The 19,053-nt window shown below is 37.5% G+C and overlaps 1 protein-coding gene across 1 annotated transcript; it reads left to right on the top strand.

Moving 5' to 3' along the window:
- The first annotated feature begins 423 nt into the window (after positions 1-423).
- On the top strand, positions 424-17,974 carry BNC2 (basonuclin 2). The gene is made up of 2 exons (XM_008580086.1): positions 424-2,387; positions 16,298-17,974. Exons 1-2 carry the CDS (start codon positions 454-456, stop codon positions 16,956-16,958), a joined length of 2,595 nt encoding a protein of 864 aa, XP_008578308.1. The 5' UTR covers positions 424-453; the 3' UTR covers positions 16,959-17,974.
- The last annotated feature ends 1,079 nt before the right edge of the window (positions 17,975-19,053 follow it).

Genomic DNA, 19,053 nt, shown 5'->3' with positions numbered 1-19,053 from the left:
GGTGTTACTATTTAATAAGAATTAAGGTACCATTTTTTGCATTTATACTGGGTTGCACAGCAAGAGTTCACATCTTATACTAATATATGCTAAATAGTTGCATAGTATATAGATCATTGTTAAAATAGCAGTTCTGAAAGCATTTTAGATCACAGAGCCCCAGTGGTCTACATTTTGTTTGCTTTGACATTATTAAACTCAATCTGTTTCTCTAACTGTGACTCTAATTACTACATTTGCATGGCAGAAAAGTTTGCTTTGTGGGTTGACTTTTATTAACAGTGCTTGCATGTTGTTTTCTGCTCTCGCTCTCAGTGTTTCATGAGCAGACAGAGCACCTTCAGTTGCATTGGATAATTATGCACGATCAATAAGTTTTTGTGTTTGTCTTTGTTGTTTCTTTGATGTGGCCTCTAGGATGCTGCCGGCAAGGTGCTGGACCGCTGGGCCATCATGTCTCGAGAAGAAGAAATCATCACCCTTCAGCAGTTTCTGCGGTTTGGAGAAACCAAATCCATTGTGGAGCTGATGGCAATTCAGGAGAAAGAAGGGCAGGCTGTGGCCGTGCCATCTTCAAAGACAGACTCAGATATAAGGACTTTCATTGAGAGCAATAATCGTACCAGGAGTCCCAGCCTCCTTGCTCACTTAGAGAACAGCAATCCTTCCAGCATTCACCACTTCGAAAACATCCCAAACAGCCTTGCGTTTCTGCTTCCATTCCAGTACATAAACCCTGTCTCAGCCCCGCTGCTTGGGTTGCCTCCAAACGGGCTACTGTTAGAGCAACCAGGACTGAGGCTGCGGGAACCAAGCCTTTCAACCCAGAATGAATATAATGAAAGCAGCGAATCTGAAGTATCTCCCACACCTTATAAGAATGATCAGACACCCAATAGAAATGCCCTGACCAGCATTACTAATGTGGAGCCCAAAACCGAGCCAGCCTGTGTCTCCCCCATTCAAAATTCTGCCCCAGTTAGTGATCTAACCAAAACTGAACACCCAAAAAGCTCATTCCGGATTCACCGGATGAGAAGGATGGGGTCAGCCTCTAGGAAAGGAAGAGTGTTCTGTAATGCATGTGGGAAGACATTCTATGACAAAGGTACTCTCAAAATTCATTATAATGCTGTTCATCTGAAGATCAAACATCGATGCACCATTGAAGGTTGCAACATGGTCTTTAGCTCCCTCCGAAGCCGTAATCGCCACAGTGCAAACCCCAACCCTCGCCTTCACATGCCTATGCTAAGGAATAACCGAGACAAAGATTTAATTCGGGCCACATCAGGAGCTGCCACCCCTGTTATAGCAAGTACAAAGTCAAATCTTGCACTCACAAGCCCTGGCCGGCCCCCAATGGGTTTTACCACTCCCCCACTAGACCCTGTCTTACAGAATCCTCTCCCTAGTCAGCTGGTGTTTTCTGGGCTCAAGACTGTACAACCAGTTCCTCCATTTTATAGAAGTTTACTCACTCCAGGGGAAATGGTGAGTCCTCCAACCTCACTCCCAACCAGTCCCATCATTCCAACCAGTGGTACCATAGAGCAGCACCCCCCACCACCCTCTGAGCCAGTAGTGCCAGCAGTGATGATGGCTACCCATGAGCCCATTGTTGACCTGGCACCCAAGAAAAAGCCCAGGAAGTCAAGCATGCCTGTGAAGATTGAGAAGGAAATTATTGATACTGCTGATGAGTTTGATGATGAAGAGGATGACCCCAATGATGGTGGAGCTATGGTCAATGACATGAGCCATGACAATCATTGCCACTCCCAAGAGGAGATGAGCCCAGGCATGTCTGTGAAGGACTTTTCAAAGCATAACAGGACCCGGTGCATTTCAAGGACTGAAATAAGAAGGGCCGACAGCATGACTTCTGAGGACCAAGAGCCTGAGCGGGACTATGAGAATGAGTCTGAGTCTTCAGAGCCCAAATTGGGTGAGGAATCCATGGAAGGGGATGAGCACATTCACAGTGAAATGAGTGAAAAGGTCCTGATGAACAGTGACAGGCCTGATGAGAACCACAGTGAGCCCTCTCACCAGGACATCATCAAGGTGAAGGAAGAATTTACAGATCCCACTTATGACATGTTTTACATGAGCCAATATGGACTGTACAACGGAGGCGGGGCCAGCATGGCTGCCCTGCATGAAAGTTTTACATCATCTCTGAATTATGGCAGCCCTCAGAAGTTCTCCCCAGAAGGTGACCTGTGTTCTAGCCCAGACCCCAAAATCTGTTATGTGTGCAAGAAAAGTTTCAAAAGCTCCTACAGTGTGAAGCTTCACTACAGGAACGTTCACTTGAAAGAGATGCACGTCTGCACGGTGGCTGGCTGCAATGCTGCCTTCCCCTCACGCCGAAGCAGAGACAGGTCAGTAAATCTCCATTGGCTGCTCCTGCTGGGGGTGGGGGAGTGCTAGTTTCAGTCATATTAGACTTAGCATTAAAAAATCCAAATTAGATGTTTTTGATGCCCTGTAAAGATTGTTCACAGTGACCACGTGATAACTAAGCTGCCATGCTCATGAAGGATTGTCGCAGTTGGTGCTTGTTATGATTAAGCATGCAGAATCATATGCCATCTTATCCAGTAATGCACGCCATTTTTCTCTGTGCACTGTGTATATGTGTGTGTGTATGTGTTTCCCTGCATCTAGGTGTGAGTAAGTTAACTATGTACACAGTTTCCTGCTTCCTCATGAACCTTCACTTAGAAGCCTCAGCTTCTGTGTGTATATATATATATATATATGTGTGTGTGTGTGTGTATATATATATATATATATATATGTGTGTGTGTGTGTGTATATATATATATATATATATATGTGTGTGTGTGTGTGTATATATATATATATATATATATGTGTGTGTGTGTGTGTATATATATATATATATATATATGTGTGTGTGTGTGTGTGTGTGTGTGTATATATATATATATATATATATTTCTGCTTTGCCTTGTGGCTTTTTAATTAAATCAATATATTATCTTCATACACACATATTTATCCAATATAGAAACAGAAATTTACGGATGGAAAGAACCATAGGTCCAGGACATCGAGACAGCCTGCATCTCCGTAGGTATAAACAGAAATGTTATCATTCCTTACAAGAGTATTTAGTGGGTCCTTGAATTCTTTAAGAATCATGAAAATGTGAGAAGAAAATGGAATCAAAGTAATTGTTGATCTGGGGAAATGGTGTGGGGCTATGGGTTTCTTTATTTTAAATTCAAAATGACTTTGAACCATCTCTAAAATATAGTCTACCATGGGAATTATGCACAGAAGGGGAGGCATGCATATACTTTTAGGATCAGTTAGAATATATGATGTCCAGTCTCAGATGACATCACACTCTAGCTATGTAGCTGCAGCTCTGAAACAGTTTGGTCTTAAACAGAAGCAGCTGGTCCTGAACCTACAATGTTCTTTATTAATCCTAAAAAAAAAAAAATCTAATATAAATGGAATGTGTCAAGGTGGTGGCAGTGGTGGGGTAGTAACACAGTTGGAGATAAGCTTGTGAGCAGATCATTTACATAATATACCAGTCCAACTCAGGTTACACACCAGTTTAGGTATTCCCACTATATCAAATGTGGTTTTTGGTTCTACATTGTCTTTTAAAAATATTTTCAGAGAAAATTGTATTACATAGTAAAAATCAATATATGTGGAAGAAACAAAATTAATTAGGAAGTTCCCAAGTGGCCACCACCAAAATTCTAGTACTTATCAATTGGGTAAAGTTCTTTGACAAAGTAACATGTAATAAAAGTACCACAGAGAAGCAGTCAACCTGTCTCTACAATATTCTGCTTTGTCTTCATATTTGAAAGATTAATACTTTTTAAAATAAAAGTTTAAAAATATATTTTCCTTTCTGCAGAAATAAAAGGTGCCCAATCTATAAAAAGCAAATTCTCTAAGAAAAATAAGTGGCTTTCTTGTACAACTCGAAACATGCTTTGAGGAGAAATCTGTCTTAAAGATTTTCCCACCCCCATTTACCTTGTTCTACAAAACTTGTTTATAGTCACGAAGTTTTCAGTTCCAAGTTATTTATTGACAGTCCCAGAATACGTCAGATAAGATAGCTGTACTTAAAATAATAAAATAAAATACTATACCCAACCTCCCACAAGTTCGTAAGTAATATTCATTCTTTGAAATTTGAAATAGTACACTACTGATAATGAGGTTAATGCACTGAATTTTTTTTTTAACGAAAATAAAAGACTCATGAAAACCTGCATTAAATATTTATGGAAATGGAGTGTTTGAAGACAAGCCAAAATTTAAGCTTATTTGCATGAATTCCTCTCACAGTTTTAGTTGGTTTGCTGAATTATTGCAAGTCATAACACTGGAATAAATAGCTGTGGGACCAAAAGGCTTCATACCCAAAGCTTGGTGCTTTCATTTATGTCAAACCACTAGAAAACGCAAGTGCTGGTGTGTTTATGTCCTAACACATAAAGGGGGACTATCAGTTTGAGGAAAAACATTTGATAGCAGGAGAAAATTTCAATCCATTTTTATTCAAAGGATTAGGAGCTTAATGAGTGACTGCCAATATAGAAGTGTAGACCAGTGTCTAGGATAACCAGGATATATTAGGTAGGAAGCATAGTACAAATATGCTCTCATTTATGTTTGGTCACACAGGAAATAGCAAACTTTTTAGAAGACACTTGATTTGTTGCATTTGGGTGAAATATCACATCATACCTAGTCCTTTTAATTTTAGAGTTTTGTCACACATGACAAAAGAAAAACAGCAAATTGAAAAAATATTGTAGAATGAAAATTTTGATTCTCACTTGAAATTTTTCTTTTTAAAAATACAGGAATCTTTTAATACCAGGTTAAAAGCAGAAACTTTAATACTTTAGTTTTGACATTTTTTTTTTCTTAAGAAGTAAAGTGTTCACCCTGCTGAGTCTATGACTTGAATCAATATAATAACACAAGTTTAGCTACCACCAAATAACTAGAAACAGCAATGCCATAGGGGTACCAGCCTCTTCCCTCATCTCAGTAGGGTAAACTATGAAACAGAGTTGTGCTCTTGTTTTAGCCTTTGTTATTTCATCAACTAATGTCAGCCTGTGATGTAATCTCTTTATTCACTAATCTATCCCTTTAGACTTATCTTCTCCTCTGTCTTCACTTTTACTGTATTAGTCACGCGAACCCCAGGAAGTTTGTGACCCTAGTTTTTCCCTCTTCAATTCACTGTGAATCTAAGACAAGTTCTCTTACCTTTCTATTAAGCCAACAGACCTTCCCGAACAGAAATCCTTCTTTGTCATTAATCCTGCTGTCCTCAGGCCCAATTCATTTCTCTCCCCAGAGCTGCAGTTTCATCCATCCTTGACTCCACAATGTCTTCCTTGTGCAAATAAGGCATTAGAGGGGATTTTGAGTGGGGGCTGAAGTGTGCAAGTCTGCAGGGTTTCTAGGATGCCTGTGATAAAGCTAACAGAATCATACTCTTCTTCTGTTTGTAAAAGCAGGCTTGTCAACTTTATGATTAGAACACCTTACAGGAACTATATACAGGTCTTCCTGGGTTTCTTACAAGATGGTTATACATGAGAGAGTTGCATTTTTAGCCTCCAGATAGGCATATTAGTAAGATGGAAGTAGAAAGATGTTAAGTACTTTATTTTAGGTTTGGCAGTTCGTTTGCAAAGATTCCCAGGTCTTTGCTTATGGTCCTTCTAGATTTTATAAGATTAAATTGAAGACTTTTTGAAAAGCAAGAATGTTCTTTGTCTAAAGTGACAAAGAGGTAGGAAAGAGAGAGAGACACATGCAAGGTTTGTTAGGGCTGTGGATTCTAAGCAACAGTGTCAAAGGTATCAATTTCTGTATAGTTGTGAGTGTGTATTTAATAAATTCAAAAGCCAGGAGGACCATTCCACATTAATGACAAAGATCAAGCTAATATACACAAAGTCCAGTTCATCCCAGTCACTAGGTAGCTGTTAGAATGATTTTTATTCTGAGTGATAGATATGGAATGTAAATAATGTTCTCTGTAAAGAACTCTGGTACTCCAAAGTGATTGCTAAAGTGTTCAAGTATACACTGATAACATTGTGTAGTGTTAAATTTTAGAAGTCTGTAAACACTCTTCCTTCCTTCTTGTTTATACCTTGATTTTTCTGCTGCTGAGATGCTGTTCTGTTAGGGAACAGGAGGCTAGCCGTCCATTTTGAAGTATACATATGAAATCTTCCCTAGGATGAAGAAATTCTAACTAACTGGCCTGGAACCTACTATCTTCATAAAGGAAATTTTCTTGAAGACAGCATCATAGTCAGAATTAGCTGGGCTTAGTTTACCTTCTATAGTTTCTCATCCTCTGACTTGATTTTTGATCCCCAGTAGGGCAGAAGTCTGTAAACACTCTTCCTTCCTTCTTGTTTATACCTTGATTTTTATGCTGCTGAGATGCTGTTCTGTTAGGGAACAGGAGGCTAGCCATCCATTTTGAAGTATACATATGAAATCTTCCCTAGGATGAAGAAATTCTAACTAACTGGCCTTCTACTACTTTCACCAGCATTATATTGAAAATTCAGGCAAAAGTATCAGTAGAGCAGAACGCACATACTGAGTGCACAAGTGGTATTTTTCATGGTGGCACCACTTTGAAAGGGCCGTCCTCCTGATTTTCACCTCCCTCTGGTCCACCTGAATTTGTCTGACCCTCTGATAGGCTTTATTGGTTGTCTTTCTTGTACATAGTCATTCAAGGTAATCGTTTTTGTAGACAATCATTTCTTATTTAAAAAAAACACATACATTTTCTGCCAGGAAGAGGGTGGAAAGACTGCAGACATACATTAACATTCACTTGTGTAACCCTGGCAAAATCGGTTCTCTCTTAGGTGGAAGGCTTCTACCAACTCTTTTACTGTAAGTGATTGATCATTTGTTGTTAAGAGGAGAGGAGGGGGACTTTTCTTTTTCTGTTTGTTTCATACTGAAGGTTGAGCTATAAAGCATATTTTTTCTTTTTTAAAGCCTTTCCAGAAATAATGTTTTTGCCATAAGACTCCTGCGAGCTTCAAATAAATGAATGTGGCAGAATATGAAAGGAGTTTACACTTGCCAAAAAATTACAGTGTCATAAAAAAGGGATTCACCAACTTTGATTCCTGAGTGCCCAGATGTGTGTGAGAGAGAGAAAGGCCAGCTAAGACAGAGGAAGAAAGAATACTTTTTAGGAAAGGACAATTCTTCTGCAACTTTGATTCCTGAGTGCCCAGATGTGTGTGAGAGAAAGGCCAGCTAAGACAGAGGAAGAAAGAATACTTTTTAGGAAAGGACAATTCTTCTTCAGTTATTTCACATAAAACTACACTTTAAAAAAATACCTAGATTTTATGTTCTAATGCAAGCTGCTTGAATTAAAACAGGAGTTGTAAATTTCCAGTAAAAAGCTGTTATGCCTCAAGTGTTAGTGATCTTAACTCTAGTACTTTATGGAGTTTATTACTTCTTTTATTAACTAGGGGGAAAAATGTTACCCACTTCTAGTTTAATTCTTTTTCTTGCTTGCTCTAATTTTGACTTTACCTTAGGAAAGAAAAAAAAATGCAGTGTATTTCTAACTGAAAATATGTAAGCGAACTCTCAATCTTGCTGTTACATATATCAATCTGAATTATTACAGCCATTCAAAAATTATGCTAACATTCTAATCTAAATGCATACACATAATATATATGTATATTTACACATAAACACCTACATAAATAAGAACACCAAAGACAGATCTTCCTTAATTGCCAAAATAGACATCTCCATCTTGGAAAGTGATGTATGAAGTTACTTTATCATGTTGATGAGAAATAAGGTTTTGTAAGTAAAATGAGACAGGTTTGCGCAATGAGAACAACAGACCTTCAGAAGGAAGCCTCTTGGTCTGATGGCCAGCCAAGGGGAGCCCTCTCACTCTGCTGCCTTTTTATTCTGCTCAGTCACTGAGGGGGCACTGGTGGGTCAGTTCGCTCACTAGTAATTGTGTTTTACGGACTTCTAAAGCAATTGGCTCAGTCAGTCCCAATTCAATAAAAGTGGAGAGCAAGAGAGAGAGCACTTTTGTTCTATTTTTTACTTGAAATTATTTCATTCAGCAGTCTGTCTTTTTTATTACCAAGACTTGACATTAGCACTCCAAGCTATATTAGCATCCATTTCAGCAGTTCAGTAATGGTATTAAAAAAACACTTAACTTCAACGGTGAATGGTTGTATGACAGTACCATAAAAAATCCACATTAAAAAAATCTTATGTATTTGTCCCAGCAAATTATTTTTCACTTGTTTAACCACTTCAAAACTATGTTCTCGTGATGAGTATTCACGAGGACCTTCTTGTTCTCAGATACAGCCAGTGGTGGTGCCCTGCTGTTGAGGGGAGTGGGGAAAGCAGAAAGGGAAATCCAGTGGGGAGAGAGTAGGTAAAGATGCTGTTTACCTTGCAGTTAGATTACCTTCCATTCATCAGCAGAGATGGAATTGGCAACCTCAGTGCACCCAAGGTGAAATTCTTGGATCCTCATGCATGGGTGTGATTGGATTTTGAACCCAATACTCTCCAAACTTGGGAGCAAAGCCTAACTACTTTGGCACTGCGGTGTACTAATAAATGACTACATTAGGGTCTAAATTTTGATTAAACATTCAGTAATTAATCAATGGTAGACACGAAGCAGTTGGCAAGGTCCAGAGCTGCAAAATGTTTAAGACATAAAACATTACGAAGTAATTAGAATATGCTCCTTCAAGAGAAGGATTGCCTTCAATAAAGAGGTAAATGATAGCATCCTGTTTATTGTGGACGTAGGCAGCCAGAGCAATATGATAAACTGCTGGAGATACACATACCAGTAATCATCCACATTATTAGTGCCATTAATCATAATTCCAAAAATATGACAGCAGCAGCCAACTTTTTGACCAATTTTGCTTCTGCCTGTTGGCCATTATAACTTCACTAATAGACTGCAGAGCTCCTGTGCGTGGCAGTTTGCATTGAGAATGGAAGGTTAATTATATTTGAACTGCTGATTTCTTCTCTCCTTGGAAAAGGCTTAGCACTTTGACAATCCCAGGAGCTCACTGTTGTTAGACCAGTAAAAGTACTTTATTGAAATTTTCTTTGTTGGTCAGGAATGAGGAGATGTTTCAAATGAGATATAAGTGCCAGGCTGGGACAGCCACTAATGTTTCTTGCTCCAAAGTGATCCTTGGGCAGCAAGATGAACTCAGTGGTTTCTTTAGATCACTTTGCTCCTTCATTCCTCTTATGCAGATGGTTAAAAAGTTCAGCGCTATATGGTGATATATCAGGAAATCCCACAAGTTTAGTGGTAGTCTGTCTCAATATGTATATATAGATCTAGGATGTTGGAAGTAGTTAATAGTATCAGGAGAAATAAGTACCTCTTTAATAAAAAAAATTCTGCATTTTGGATATATGCGTGTGTGAATAAAAAGTAAAAGGAACTTCACAAAAATCATCTGTATGTTTCTAAAAATTGAAATATCTAGTAGCATAGGTGCATTGCTGGTTGATTAACTGAAGTTTTCATTGGCTGATAGTTTTGACATAGTTTAACCAAAAATGGAAATTAGATTATATTCATTTTTTTGTTCAGTATCTGTGTCATTTTTGACACAGAATTTTAGATAAGGCCAGAGCTAAATAGCAGTACTGATTGTCTTACAAAATACTGTCTCCTCCCTTGGGGAACTCATAGACCCCTAATGCCATTTTTTAAGATCATAAATTATTTTGGTAACATTAAACATTTTTTAATGTTTATTCTTACGAAGTATTATCATTGAAAATAATCTCAGGAAGAAATTGATGCTCATGTTATACATGTTAGAAAAGAAAACTTACTTTTAAAATGGAAGAAAAAAATTCTTTCCTATTATTTTGGAAATACATCTTCTAAGCTCTGTATACAAGTCAGATTAGGTTATAAAACAAGGGTTGGAAGGCTCGAGGGTTAATTCATCCGAGGTAAATATGAAACTGAAAATTATAGCTCAGATTTATTCTCAGTAAATCCTTGAAAGATGTACTCTGTATACAAGTCAGATTAGGTTATAAAACAAGGGTTGGAAGGCTCGAGGGTTAATTCATCCAAGGTAAATATGAAACTGAAAATTATAGCTCAGATTTATTCTCAGTAAATCCTTGAAAGATGTCAGGGCTCATGGCTTTGCATTTTCTTTCTCAACAATAGTAGTAAACTGAGCACCATATGAGCTGTCTGATTGAGAAAATTTCCAAATGCTGTGAAAACATAATCCTGTTCACAATGTAACACTCGTCTATGTTACAGTGCAACAGGTACCTATTGAATAATCAGCATCCTAGAGAAGCCTGGATGTGTCAGATACAACTCACAAATAAAATGGTTAGGGAACAGGGCTGTTGGATATTAATTCTACACATAACCTGAGTATCCAGCATATACATTTTCTATCTACCAATCTGCCTTCCCAAATGCCATCACTACATTAACATTTTTTATGCATTCCACAGCAATGACAAATTGTTTTCTAACTGTAGTGCCAGATTTAGTATGCAAAAGGCACATTTGCCTCTGCCAACCAACCAATAATTCTCACTAACATCTTCAGAGTTACAACATTTATAAAGTTGCAAAGTGGAGTAAACAAACCATCTGTTTGGCTTTTCCATATATGTCATGCTTTCTTATTAGCATATTACGATTCATTTAGTAAACAAATTTGGTGATTTCGTTCACGTCAAAGTTAGATTGGAAGCTTGAGGATGATTAACATTCCTGGGACAAGCACATTAATACATTGCTTCCTCTGCAAAGTTAAATGACTTCTCAGGAGAATCGCCCCTGGTTGACAAGATGAGACTGTCAATTTTGTTTGCCTGCCACATTAGGGGCCATAAGGGGATGGCAGGTTCTGAGAGAGGGGAGTCGTGTAGGCAGCATAATTCACTCTGAATTGAGAAAAGAAGTCTAATTCTGATAAATGGTCGACCCCAATACATCCTACCTGTTATTACAACAGACATGCCGTATCTGTGCAGTAAATTAGCTAAACCCCTAAAGAGTTTGGTGGGAGCTTATCTTCAAGTGAATAATTTGAATGTAGAGAGAACTGTCTGCGTGACCAGTATGGATGATTTGTTTTATATTGAAAGGGATTGAAATGACCGAATTTCATACTTTTAATTTGCAAGAATTTGCTTAGCTTTTATTTCTTGCATTTAATATGTACTTCTTTATTTCTTGGTTTTTTGAGTAATATCCAATAGAATTTTACACTGAATTTTCTTCCTAAACTAGAAGATGGTTTTCAGATCTTCTAGAGAAATTTTTAAATAATAGCCTGTAGAACCAACTACTAGTTTTCCAGGAAAGTATAGTGTCAAAAATGTCATTTAAATCACAGAGCTGTAAGCATCCTACCATTAATAAGTGGTAATACAAAAATTTTGAGGTGGTAATCCCACAATACACTCAAATTTGCCTCTGCATATTTGTATTGTCTACCTAATCAAAGTAAACAGAAATAGCTTTCATACTGTTGATGTTCTTGTAAAATATAAGAAATTCTAATACAGTCCAGATTTTTGTAGCAGTCAGATAAGAGAACTAATGAGGGGTGGAAGTTTTAGTTTTTTGTTTCTGTGGATTTGTATAGCAGGTTTACATTTCTGTTGAGGAGTACTGTTGACTCAGTAATCCCATAATACATTCAAACCTGGCATCTAGACTTACCCAGATTGGATATAAACTTAACTCTCTCTCTCTCCCTCTTCCCATATATGTGTGTGTGTGTGTGTGTGTGTGTGTGTGTATATATATGCATATACACACACATATATGGTATCTGCTATGTATCACTATGATCATTCTGAATAATATAATTTGAGAAATTTGGGTTTGTGTATATGAGAGTGCCAGAGTTGAGCAGGAAAATATAGGTAAAAGTTAATCCAAAGTGAGATCTTAATTCTATTTCACCCAGGGCATTATAATTAATTATCAAATATTTTGTCTCAATTCATTATGTTTAGAATGGCTCAAAACTAATTAAGAATTAAGAGTTAGACGTTGGACATTTCATATCACCTATAGCTTGATTCACTATTCAGCCTCTGACTGCCATAGTCTGATTTTCTAATTTGCTCATGAGGCTTTTTTTTAAAAAAGTTTTCTCCCTTTATCTCAAAGCCAAATTTAAAATCTCAAAACAATTTTTCTTTTAAATGAATAGTGTTTTTTAACTTTAATTTTTATGCATTAAACATTGCATTTAGTCGAGTCAGAATCGTCATTTGGACAAGTGGGAAAGGGAGATAGGAGTAAAGGAAAGTCCACTTGCATTTACTTGACTGTATTTGATGAAGTTTTGGAACATTATCCAAAATTTGACATTCTACCTATGAACTCATTTTCTCTCTCCATCCTAGTGATTTTTTTTCTGTAAGAGGAATGTGCCTCTACATACCTGTAGTGCCTACCTAATCAAAGCAAGTAGAAACAGCTTTCATACTGTTAATGTTCTTATAAAATATCAGAAGTTCTAATACAGTCCAGATTTTTGTTAATGATTATTCTTCCCTCTTTCCTGGAGATAAATATTCACAACACTAAATTTTTCTAGAAAAACCATCTCTATCCCTGGAGAACTTGAGATTGGCTCCTTCATGGATTATTTTTTTCCACTTGTTACATACAACTGAGTATGGCTTCCTCTACAAGGGGATCCTCCTCCTATTTCTAGTATTCTCTGACCTTCCTCCCATTTTAGGATCCTCTTCTCTGTACATCTGATTGTTAGTAGTTGAGAGTTCTTTCTCTTTCATCGTCTGTGTCTTTGAGTTCTTTCTCTTTCATCGTCTGTGTCTTTTCACCTCTTCAGTTTTGCTGATCCAAATAAACTTGTAATAAGTTCTTTCTGTCTCTTTCATCGTCTGTGTCTTTTCACCTCTTCAGTTTTGCTGATCCAAATAAACTTGTAATATTCTTCAAATTGCTATTAACCCTAGGTCTTTGTATCTCATGAGGACAGTATTTTATGACAGTTAATGGTTTGGATTGACTGATTCAAGAGTCCAACAATAGGTCTTTGTTAAAATCAAGTGCTGCCTTTTGTCCATTCTGTGGAGGCTGAACCTTAACCTCTTGAGAAACAGAATCAGTACTCTCTAAAAAATTTCAATCTGCCTGCTTTCTCTCCTTTTTTTGCTTTCCTTCTTTCTACCCTATTAATACTTTATGAGTTTGTTAGAAAATCTCTAAGCCTACTATCTTGAGAGTGAACCAGCAGACTTTCCACAGCAAATTCTTTCTATCCCCACCTCAAGTGTTTTGCATATGGCATTTAGGAGCATTATTAAACAAAAATGAAATAAAGAAATGAACATAAAGAATCAATTCTCTTGAACTGTGGTTGCATAATGGAAATCGACTACCATGAATGAACCCGTGTACTGAAGTTATGAACAGCAGAGCTAATGCACTGCCATGAGTTCATCTTTATTATTACATTACACCTGAATCAATTGATAAAGTAGCCTTTTTTTAAAGCGAGGGATGGCACTTAATTGAATAAAAGTCAATGTAATTATATTAGCAGAGGCCAACAGTACTGCTGACAGCGGAAAAGGGACACTGTTGAACAGAGTGCCAGAGCTGGGCTACACATTTCTGCACATCATTTGGTTGACAGATATTGAGGGCTGGTACATCATCTAATTAGATTACAGATTTCTGCTGCTGTAAGTGAGAAATGAAGAGAAAATCTCTTCCTGGTAACATATCAGTGGAGATGTGTAATTTCACAAGTCATCTTAGGGAAGATGTGTCCATCTGGGTGATCAGAGTGTCCTTTTGTCAATGTTAATTTATTCTTCCTTATTCAGTGTGTCTTGTTGAAACTGCTGTGTGTCTGGCTGCTGTTTTCTCAGCGGTGAACCTAGGAAGTGGTAACTACAGATCTGAGAAGCAGCACAGAGTTCTAGATTACAGTCATTGCAAAATGTGTGCTTGAGAAATTCAGAGAGCTTAAAAATAATAGAGAGGTGGGGGCTTCATGAGCTGCTTACAGTCGGCAAATTGTTTTATCAATAGATTAATAGTACATACTGTAGCTATTTCCACATTCTTATAATAACTCTGAGTGTGTCTTACCCACATGTCAGAGTAAAGACTTCACAGTAGGCATTTCCTGCACTCTGCTTAGCAATCTGCACTTGGAGTCATCTGCCATCTGACACCAAGGAAACGGGGAATGATTGCATCAGGGCAGGGACCATGGGGACAACTTCTGTTTATCATTCACATTCCCACACACTGCATGCATCTGTTTAGAACTCATTTATGGATGATGATGATGCTGTGAATTTGGTTTGTGTTAATTTATGATTTTTGGATTGTGTAGCTGATCTGAAAATCATCAAGACAACTAATGAGATGATCGCTTATGACAGAAAATAATTTTGTGATCAGAACATTTTAAATCCCTATTTTATTGTTTAAGTTTTTAAAAATACCAGATGTCTAGAATGTGAATTTGTTTTCTCTCTCTCTCTTTTTCTTTCTCTCTCTCTCTCTGTCTCTCATTCTTGCTTTCTTTTGTGATCGATTTAGCAAAAGATTAGAAAGCTGATCTTATTATCACAAGGTAAGCTCAGCCTTGCTAAGTGCAGCGTGGAGAGGGTTGCTGCCCCTCCGCCCCTTAAACCCACGGTGCTATATATTGTCTCATGTGAAGGGTGGAGAAGTCTTTTCCACCTTTCTTGTCTCTGAGGCACATACCTCTCCACCATCTCTAGGAAATATTAGCTATGCTTATCGCCAAACAGAAGATCATTTTGATCTTCCATACATTTTAAATATAATCAGGATGTCTGATGAACTTTGTACTGGCCATTTAGGTCGTTTCTATCATTACAATTCTTCTCCAAGATGGAGAGCTTCCACCAGTATTGAGAAGATTTTATTTATCTGTATACTTATCAGTTTATTTTTTGGAAGGTTAGGCTTCGATTTAGGTACTTTTTAAACATGTGAACCTTTGCAGGTGGAGAGAGGTATGTGCCCAAGAGCACTTTAAAAATAAATGGGGGGTGTAAATACAAAGGCAATGTTTTCAGATAATAACATATCAGGCTTTGTAAATCATGACATCCCTATGGATGCTCTGGGGCAAATCCTATCTATTTTACACAAGCAAAGCATTCAGTAGAGTAAAAGTTTTGCTTGTTTAAGAAGTACAGGTTCCAGTTATTAAAATAAAGGGACCATATGTTATTGTTGTGCTTGTTTTTTTTTTAATTACTGTGTTTTAATTTTGTCCCTTTGGGGCTTTTTTGTTGTTTAGTGTGATTTTTTTTTAAAGGGTGGGTGGTTTTTATTTTAAAAAAACCAATTTCTGTTTTTCAGCTTTTACTTTTAAAGAATTAAGTTTTAAAGTAGAAATATTTAATGAAAACTTTTAAAAAATTAAAATGCAACAACTTCTGGAAAATAAACATATTTTACTGTTTTACTAGATTTAGATTTAACTGAGATCCCAAATCATTCTGAGTAAAAAGATTTGTGTTGTTAAAGACAGTCTGTAACCCTATTTCAGATTGCTAATCTTTTAAGCTAAATTTTTTCTTACCTAGAACTCGAAATGTAGGGGGTGAGGTGGAAGATTTCATTATTTTTTGAAGTTAAACCTAAATTATCTAGGTCATTTACTTTAAAAAAAATAAAAAAGGATCCTTTTAATACTTCCAATACAGTGTTTGCTGTATAAAAAGGAGTTTTGTTTTAGTTTTAAGTAAATTTAGACTATTCCATTTAGACAAGCATGAAGTTTCCACTCTTTTATCCTACTTTATATATACTCTAAAATCTCTGCTATGAGATCCTCTGCAGCTCATGCCGCTACATAGTAAAACAGAAAAATCATTGAGAAAAGGTGCATGGGTTTGCATTCATCCTACTATTGAAGAATTTTACTCTTATAAAAATTATGTTAATAGAAAGTCCACCTTATTGCACCTCCCGCCACCACCACTTACTTCCCAATCCTAAGGATGTAGGGAAATGCTTGCTTTTATGATGGTGTAATTAGCAATGAATGTGCTTATTTGATGCTTAGTGAAAGCTGAATCAATTTTAAAATGCTCTCCTTTTTCTCACCCCTCCCCACTCCCTATGCACCTTCCCCCTTCTTTCTTGTTTTCCTAGACACAGTGCCAACATAAATCTGCATCGTAAACTGTTGACCAAAGAACTCGATGACATGGGCCTGGACTCATCGCAGCCCTCCCTTAGCAAGGACCTCCGGGATGAATTTTTGGTGAAGATCTATGGTGCCCAGCACCCCATGGGGTTCGATGTCAGGGAAGACGCCTCCTCTCCCGCAGGGACTGAAGACTCCCACCTGAACGGGTACGGGAGAGGCATGGCAGAGGACTACATGGTTCTTGACCTGAGCACCACCTCCAGCCTCCAGTCCAGCAGCAGCATCCATTCCTCCAGAGAATCTGATGCAGGCAGCGACGAGGGGATTCTTCTCGACGACCTTGATGGGGCGAGTGACAGTGGGGAGTCTGCACACAAGGCTGAGGCCCCTTCCCTCCCCGGCAGCCTAGGGGCTGAAGTTTCAGGATCTCTTATGTTCAGCAGCCTGTCTGGGAGCAATGGTGGGATCATGTGCAACATTTGCCACAAAATGTACAGCAACAAGGGGACCTTGAGAGTGCACTACAAAACTGTGCATTTGCGAGAAATGCACAAGTGCAAAGTCCCCGGTTGCAATATGATGTTTTCCTCTGTACGAAGCCGAAATCGGCATAGTCAGAACCCTAATCTCCACAAAAACATTCCCTTCACTTCAGTAGATTAGTCTCAGAACGGACACCACAAATGCCAGCTCTCACCAGATGGCTTACATGTTTGAACTGCCATAGTCAGCGTGCGCTTATATACTTGGGGGATGTGTGTGTGCGTGTACGTATGTATGCCTCTATATCTACATATACACACACACACATTTTCTTTAGATAAAAAAGATAGGTGCTTGTGAGTTTTTTTTTTCTTTTTCCTTTATAGTTCTGGGAAAGGGGTGAGATCTTTAATTCGAGGGTGAAAACAGAGTACCCCCTTTAAACACACAAACATACAGCGTGCAACTAGCCCCAAATTTGACAGAATAATTCTTGGTCTTCTCCAAAGAGACAGTTTGTTGTACCCATGACTGTTGCCTGCAAAAAATAAAAGGGAAAAAAAGAAAAAAGAAACAAAAAGGAACTATAGTTGTCTTTTGTGAACTTTAAGGTTTTGAGAGAATCTTCAATTAAAGCATGGCAGATTCACCTGTAAATATTTAGCCTTGAGAGGCCAATGATGTAAAACAATTGTATCGATGGTTGTTTAACTCTTTTAATTTTTACAGTTACATCCAGCTGTTAGATATGCAAAAAAAAAATAGTTTGCTGGCTAGCTCTATTCATTTATGTTAGCATTAATGCGCATTTTTTTTAAAAAACATGGTCTTGTTTTTACTACCTGTTAGATATAGTGATAAAGAGGTGCTGGCATGCTTTACAGCACAAATTTGATTTTTTTAAATGTCCTGTACTAGTACATAAATCCAGTCATGCACTTTTTTTCATACACTACAAGGGGATGTGTAATATCCATGCTTCTTTTTTATCCTTAAACTATTGCCATACTTCAGTAAGTGTCTTTTTAAAAAAATTCACTTGTATAAAAATCGTCTGGTCAGTATAGGGCACAAATGCCAAACAAAAGTATTAGTGTTAACACAAAACTGCCAATTTTGCACAAGTTTCCAGAAAAGAAAATACAATTAGTCACTCAACATAACCACAGGCCAATTTGTCGGCCACCAGAAAACTGCTTTAAAAAAAAAAAAAAAAAAAAATAAGCCCCCCACAAAACCCCAGGCGCAATTTTCGGGCCCCCAAAAAACTGTTTTAAAAAAAAAAAAAAAAATAAGCCCCCCACAAAACCCCAGGCGCAATTTTCGGGCCCCCAAAAAACTGTTTTAAAAAAAAAAAAAAAAAAAACTTGGTGATTCTTGCAAGTGCCGAATGTTATTAGAATCAACATTGCATCCTTCTTGCTTATATGTTAAGTTACGTAAAAGGAAAACGAAATTATGTGGTGTGAAACAGCCAGGGCATTTATTCTTTAGAGGCAGGATAATATTTCAGGATACAAAAGCCCAAATTACTCACTATGGAACAAAGCTGAATACAGTAAAAGAGTTGAACACTCATTTCCAAAGCTCTAACTCTTATCCTTAAAAGAGAAAGAAAAAGTCTGAACTGGGTTGGTCTGTTGTATGGCTATCTAATTGGTTGCAAATTCTTCAGTAGTACTATGATTCAGGCCTATTTGATAGACAAAATCAAAAGTCATTTAACAGCAGCAGTACTTGGAAGCTTTGAAAACATGTGCTAAACTTGAATTGAGCAACACTCCTTTCTGAAAAGCCAGAAGAAGGGGGATTTAAAATAGGATCTCTCACTGTTTAGTGTTTTGTGTTTCCCCCACACGATTTGTCAGAGAGAAATGAAAGCAAGCCTGAAACCAAGCAGTTGGGGGTGTGGGGGACTGTTCTCCAAACCTGTTTCGTTTTGTTCTGTTTTGTTTCCGATGTTTACACGTGTTGCCTGAGCTGGTTAACCACATCGGCAGCGTCAGCTACCACAACATACTGACTAAATGATGATATTTACTCAAGTTCAGTCTGCAGCCAAAAACCATGAGGGTGTGCTTTGCGGGCTCTGTTTTGTTGTCTTTTTTTTTTTTTTTTTTTTTTCAAGTGGAGGGAGAAAAAAGAGATAAACAAGGAATATTTTGTCAAACAGTACACAATAATTTAAAGAGAATGTATTTCTTTTCTGCATTTAATGGCCTCAAACATTTCTCTTATTGGTCTAAAAGTTAGAAATGTCCCTTTGTTTTAGCTT

This window comes from Galeopterus variegatus, unplaced genomic scaffold (genome assembly GCF_000696425.1).
Source record: "Galeopterus variegatus unplaced genomic scaffold, G_variegatus-3.0.2 Scaffold2015, whole genome shotgun sequence".
Lineage (NCBI taxonomy): Eukaryota > Metazoa > Chordata > Mammalia > Dermoptera > Cynocephalidae > Galeopterus > Galeopterus variegatus.
Note: the sequence above shows the minus strand (reverse complement) of the source record. Positions and strands in the feature narration are given on the sequence as shown.

What these genes read in the sequence shown, in the direction of transcription:
- BNC2 (XM_008580086.1), top strand. Translation starts at nt 454, where the DNA reads ATGTCTCGAGAAGAAGAAATCATCACCCTTCAGCAGTTTCTGCGGTTT. An exon ending in TCACGCCGAAGCAGAGACAG is followed by an intron (nt 2,388 to 16,297) that starts GTCAGTAAATCT and finishes TTGTTTTCCTAG; the next exon opens with ACACAGTGCCAACATAAATC.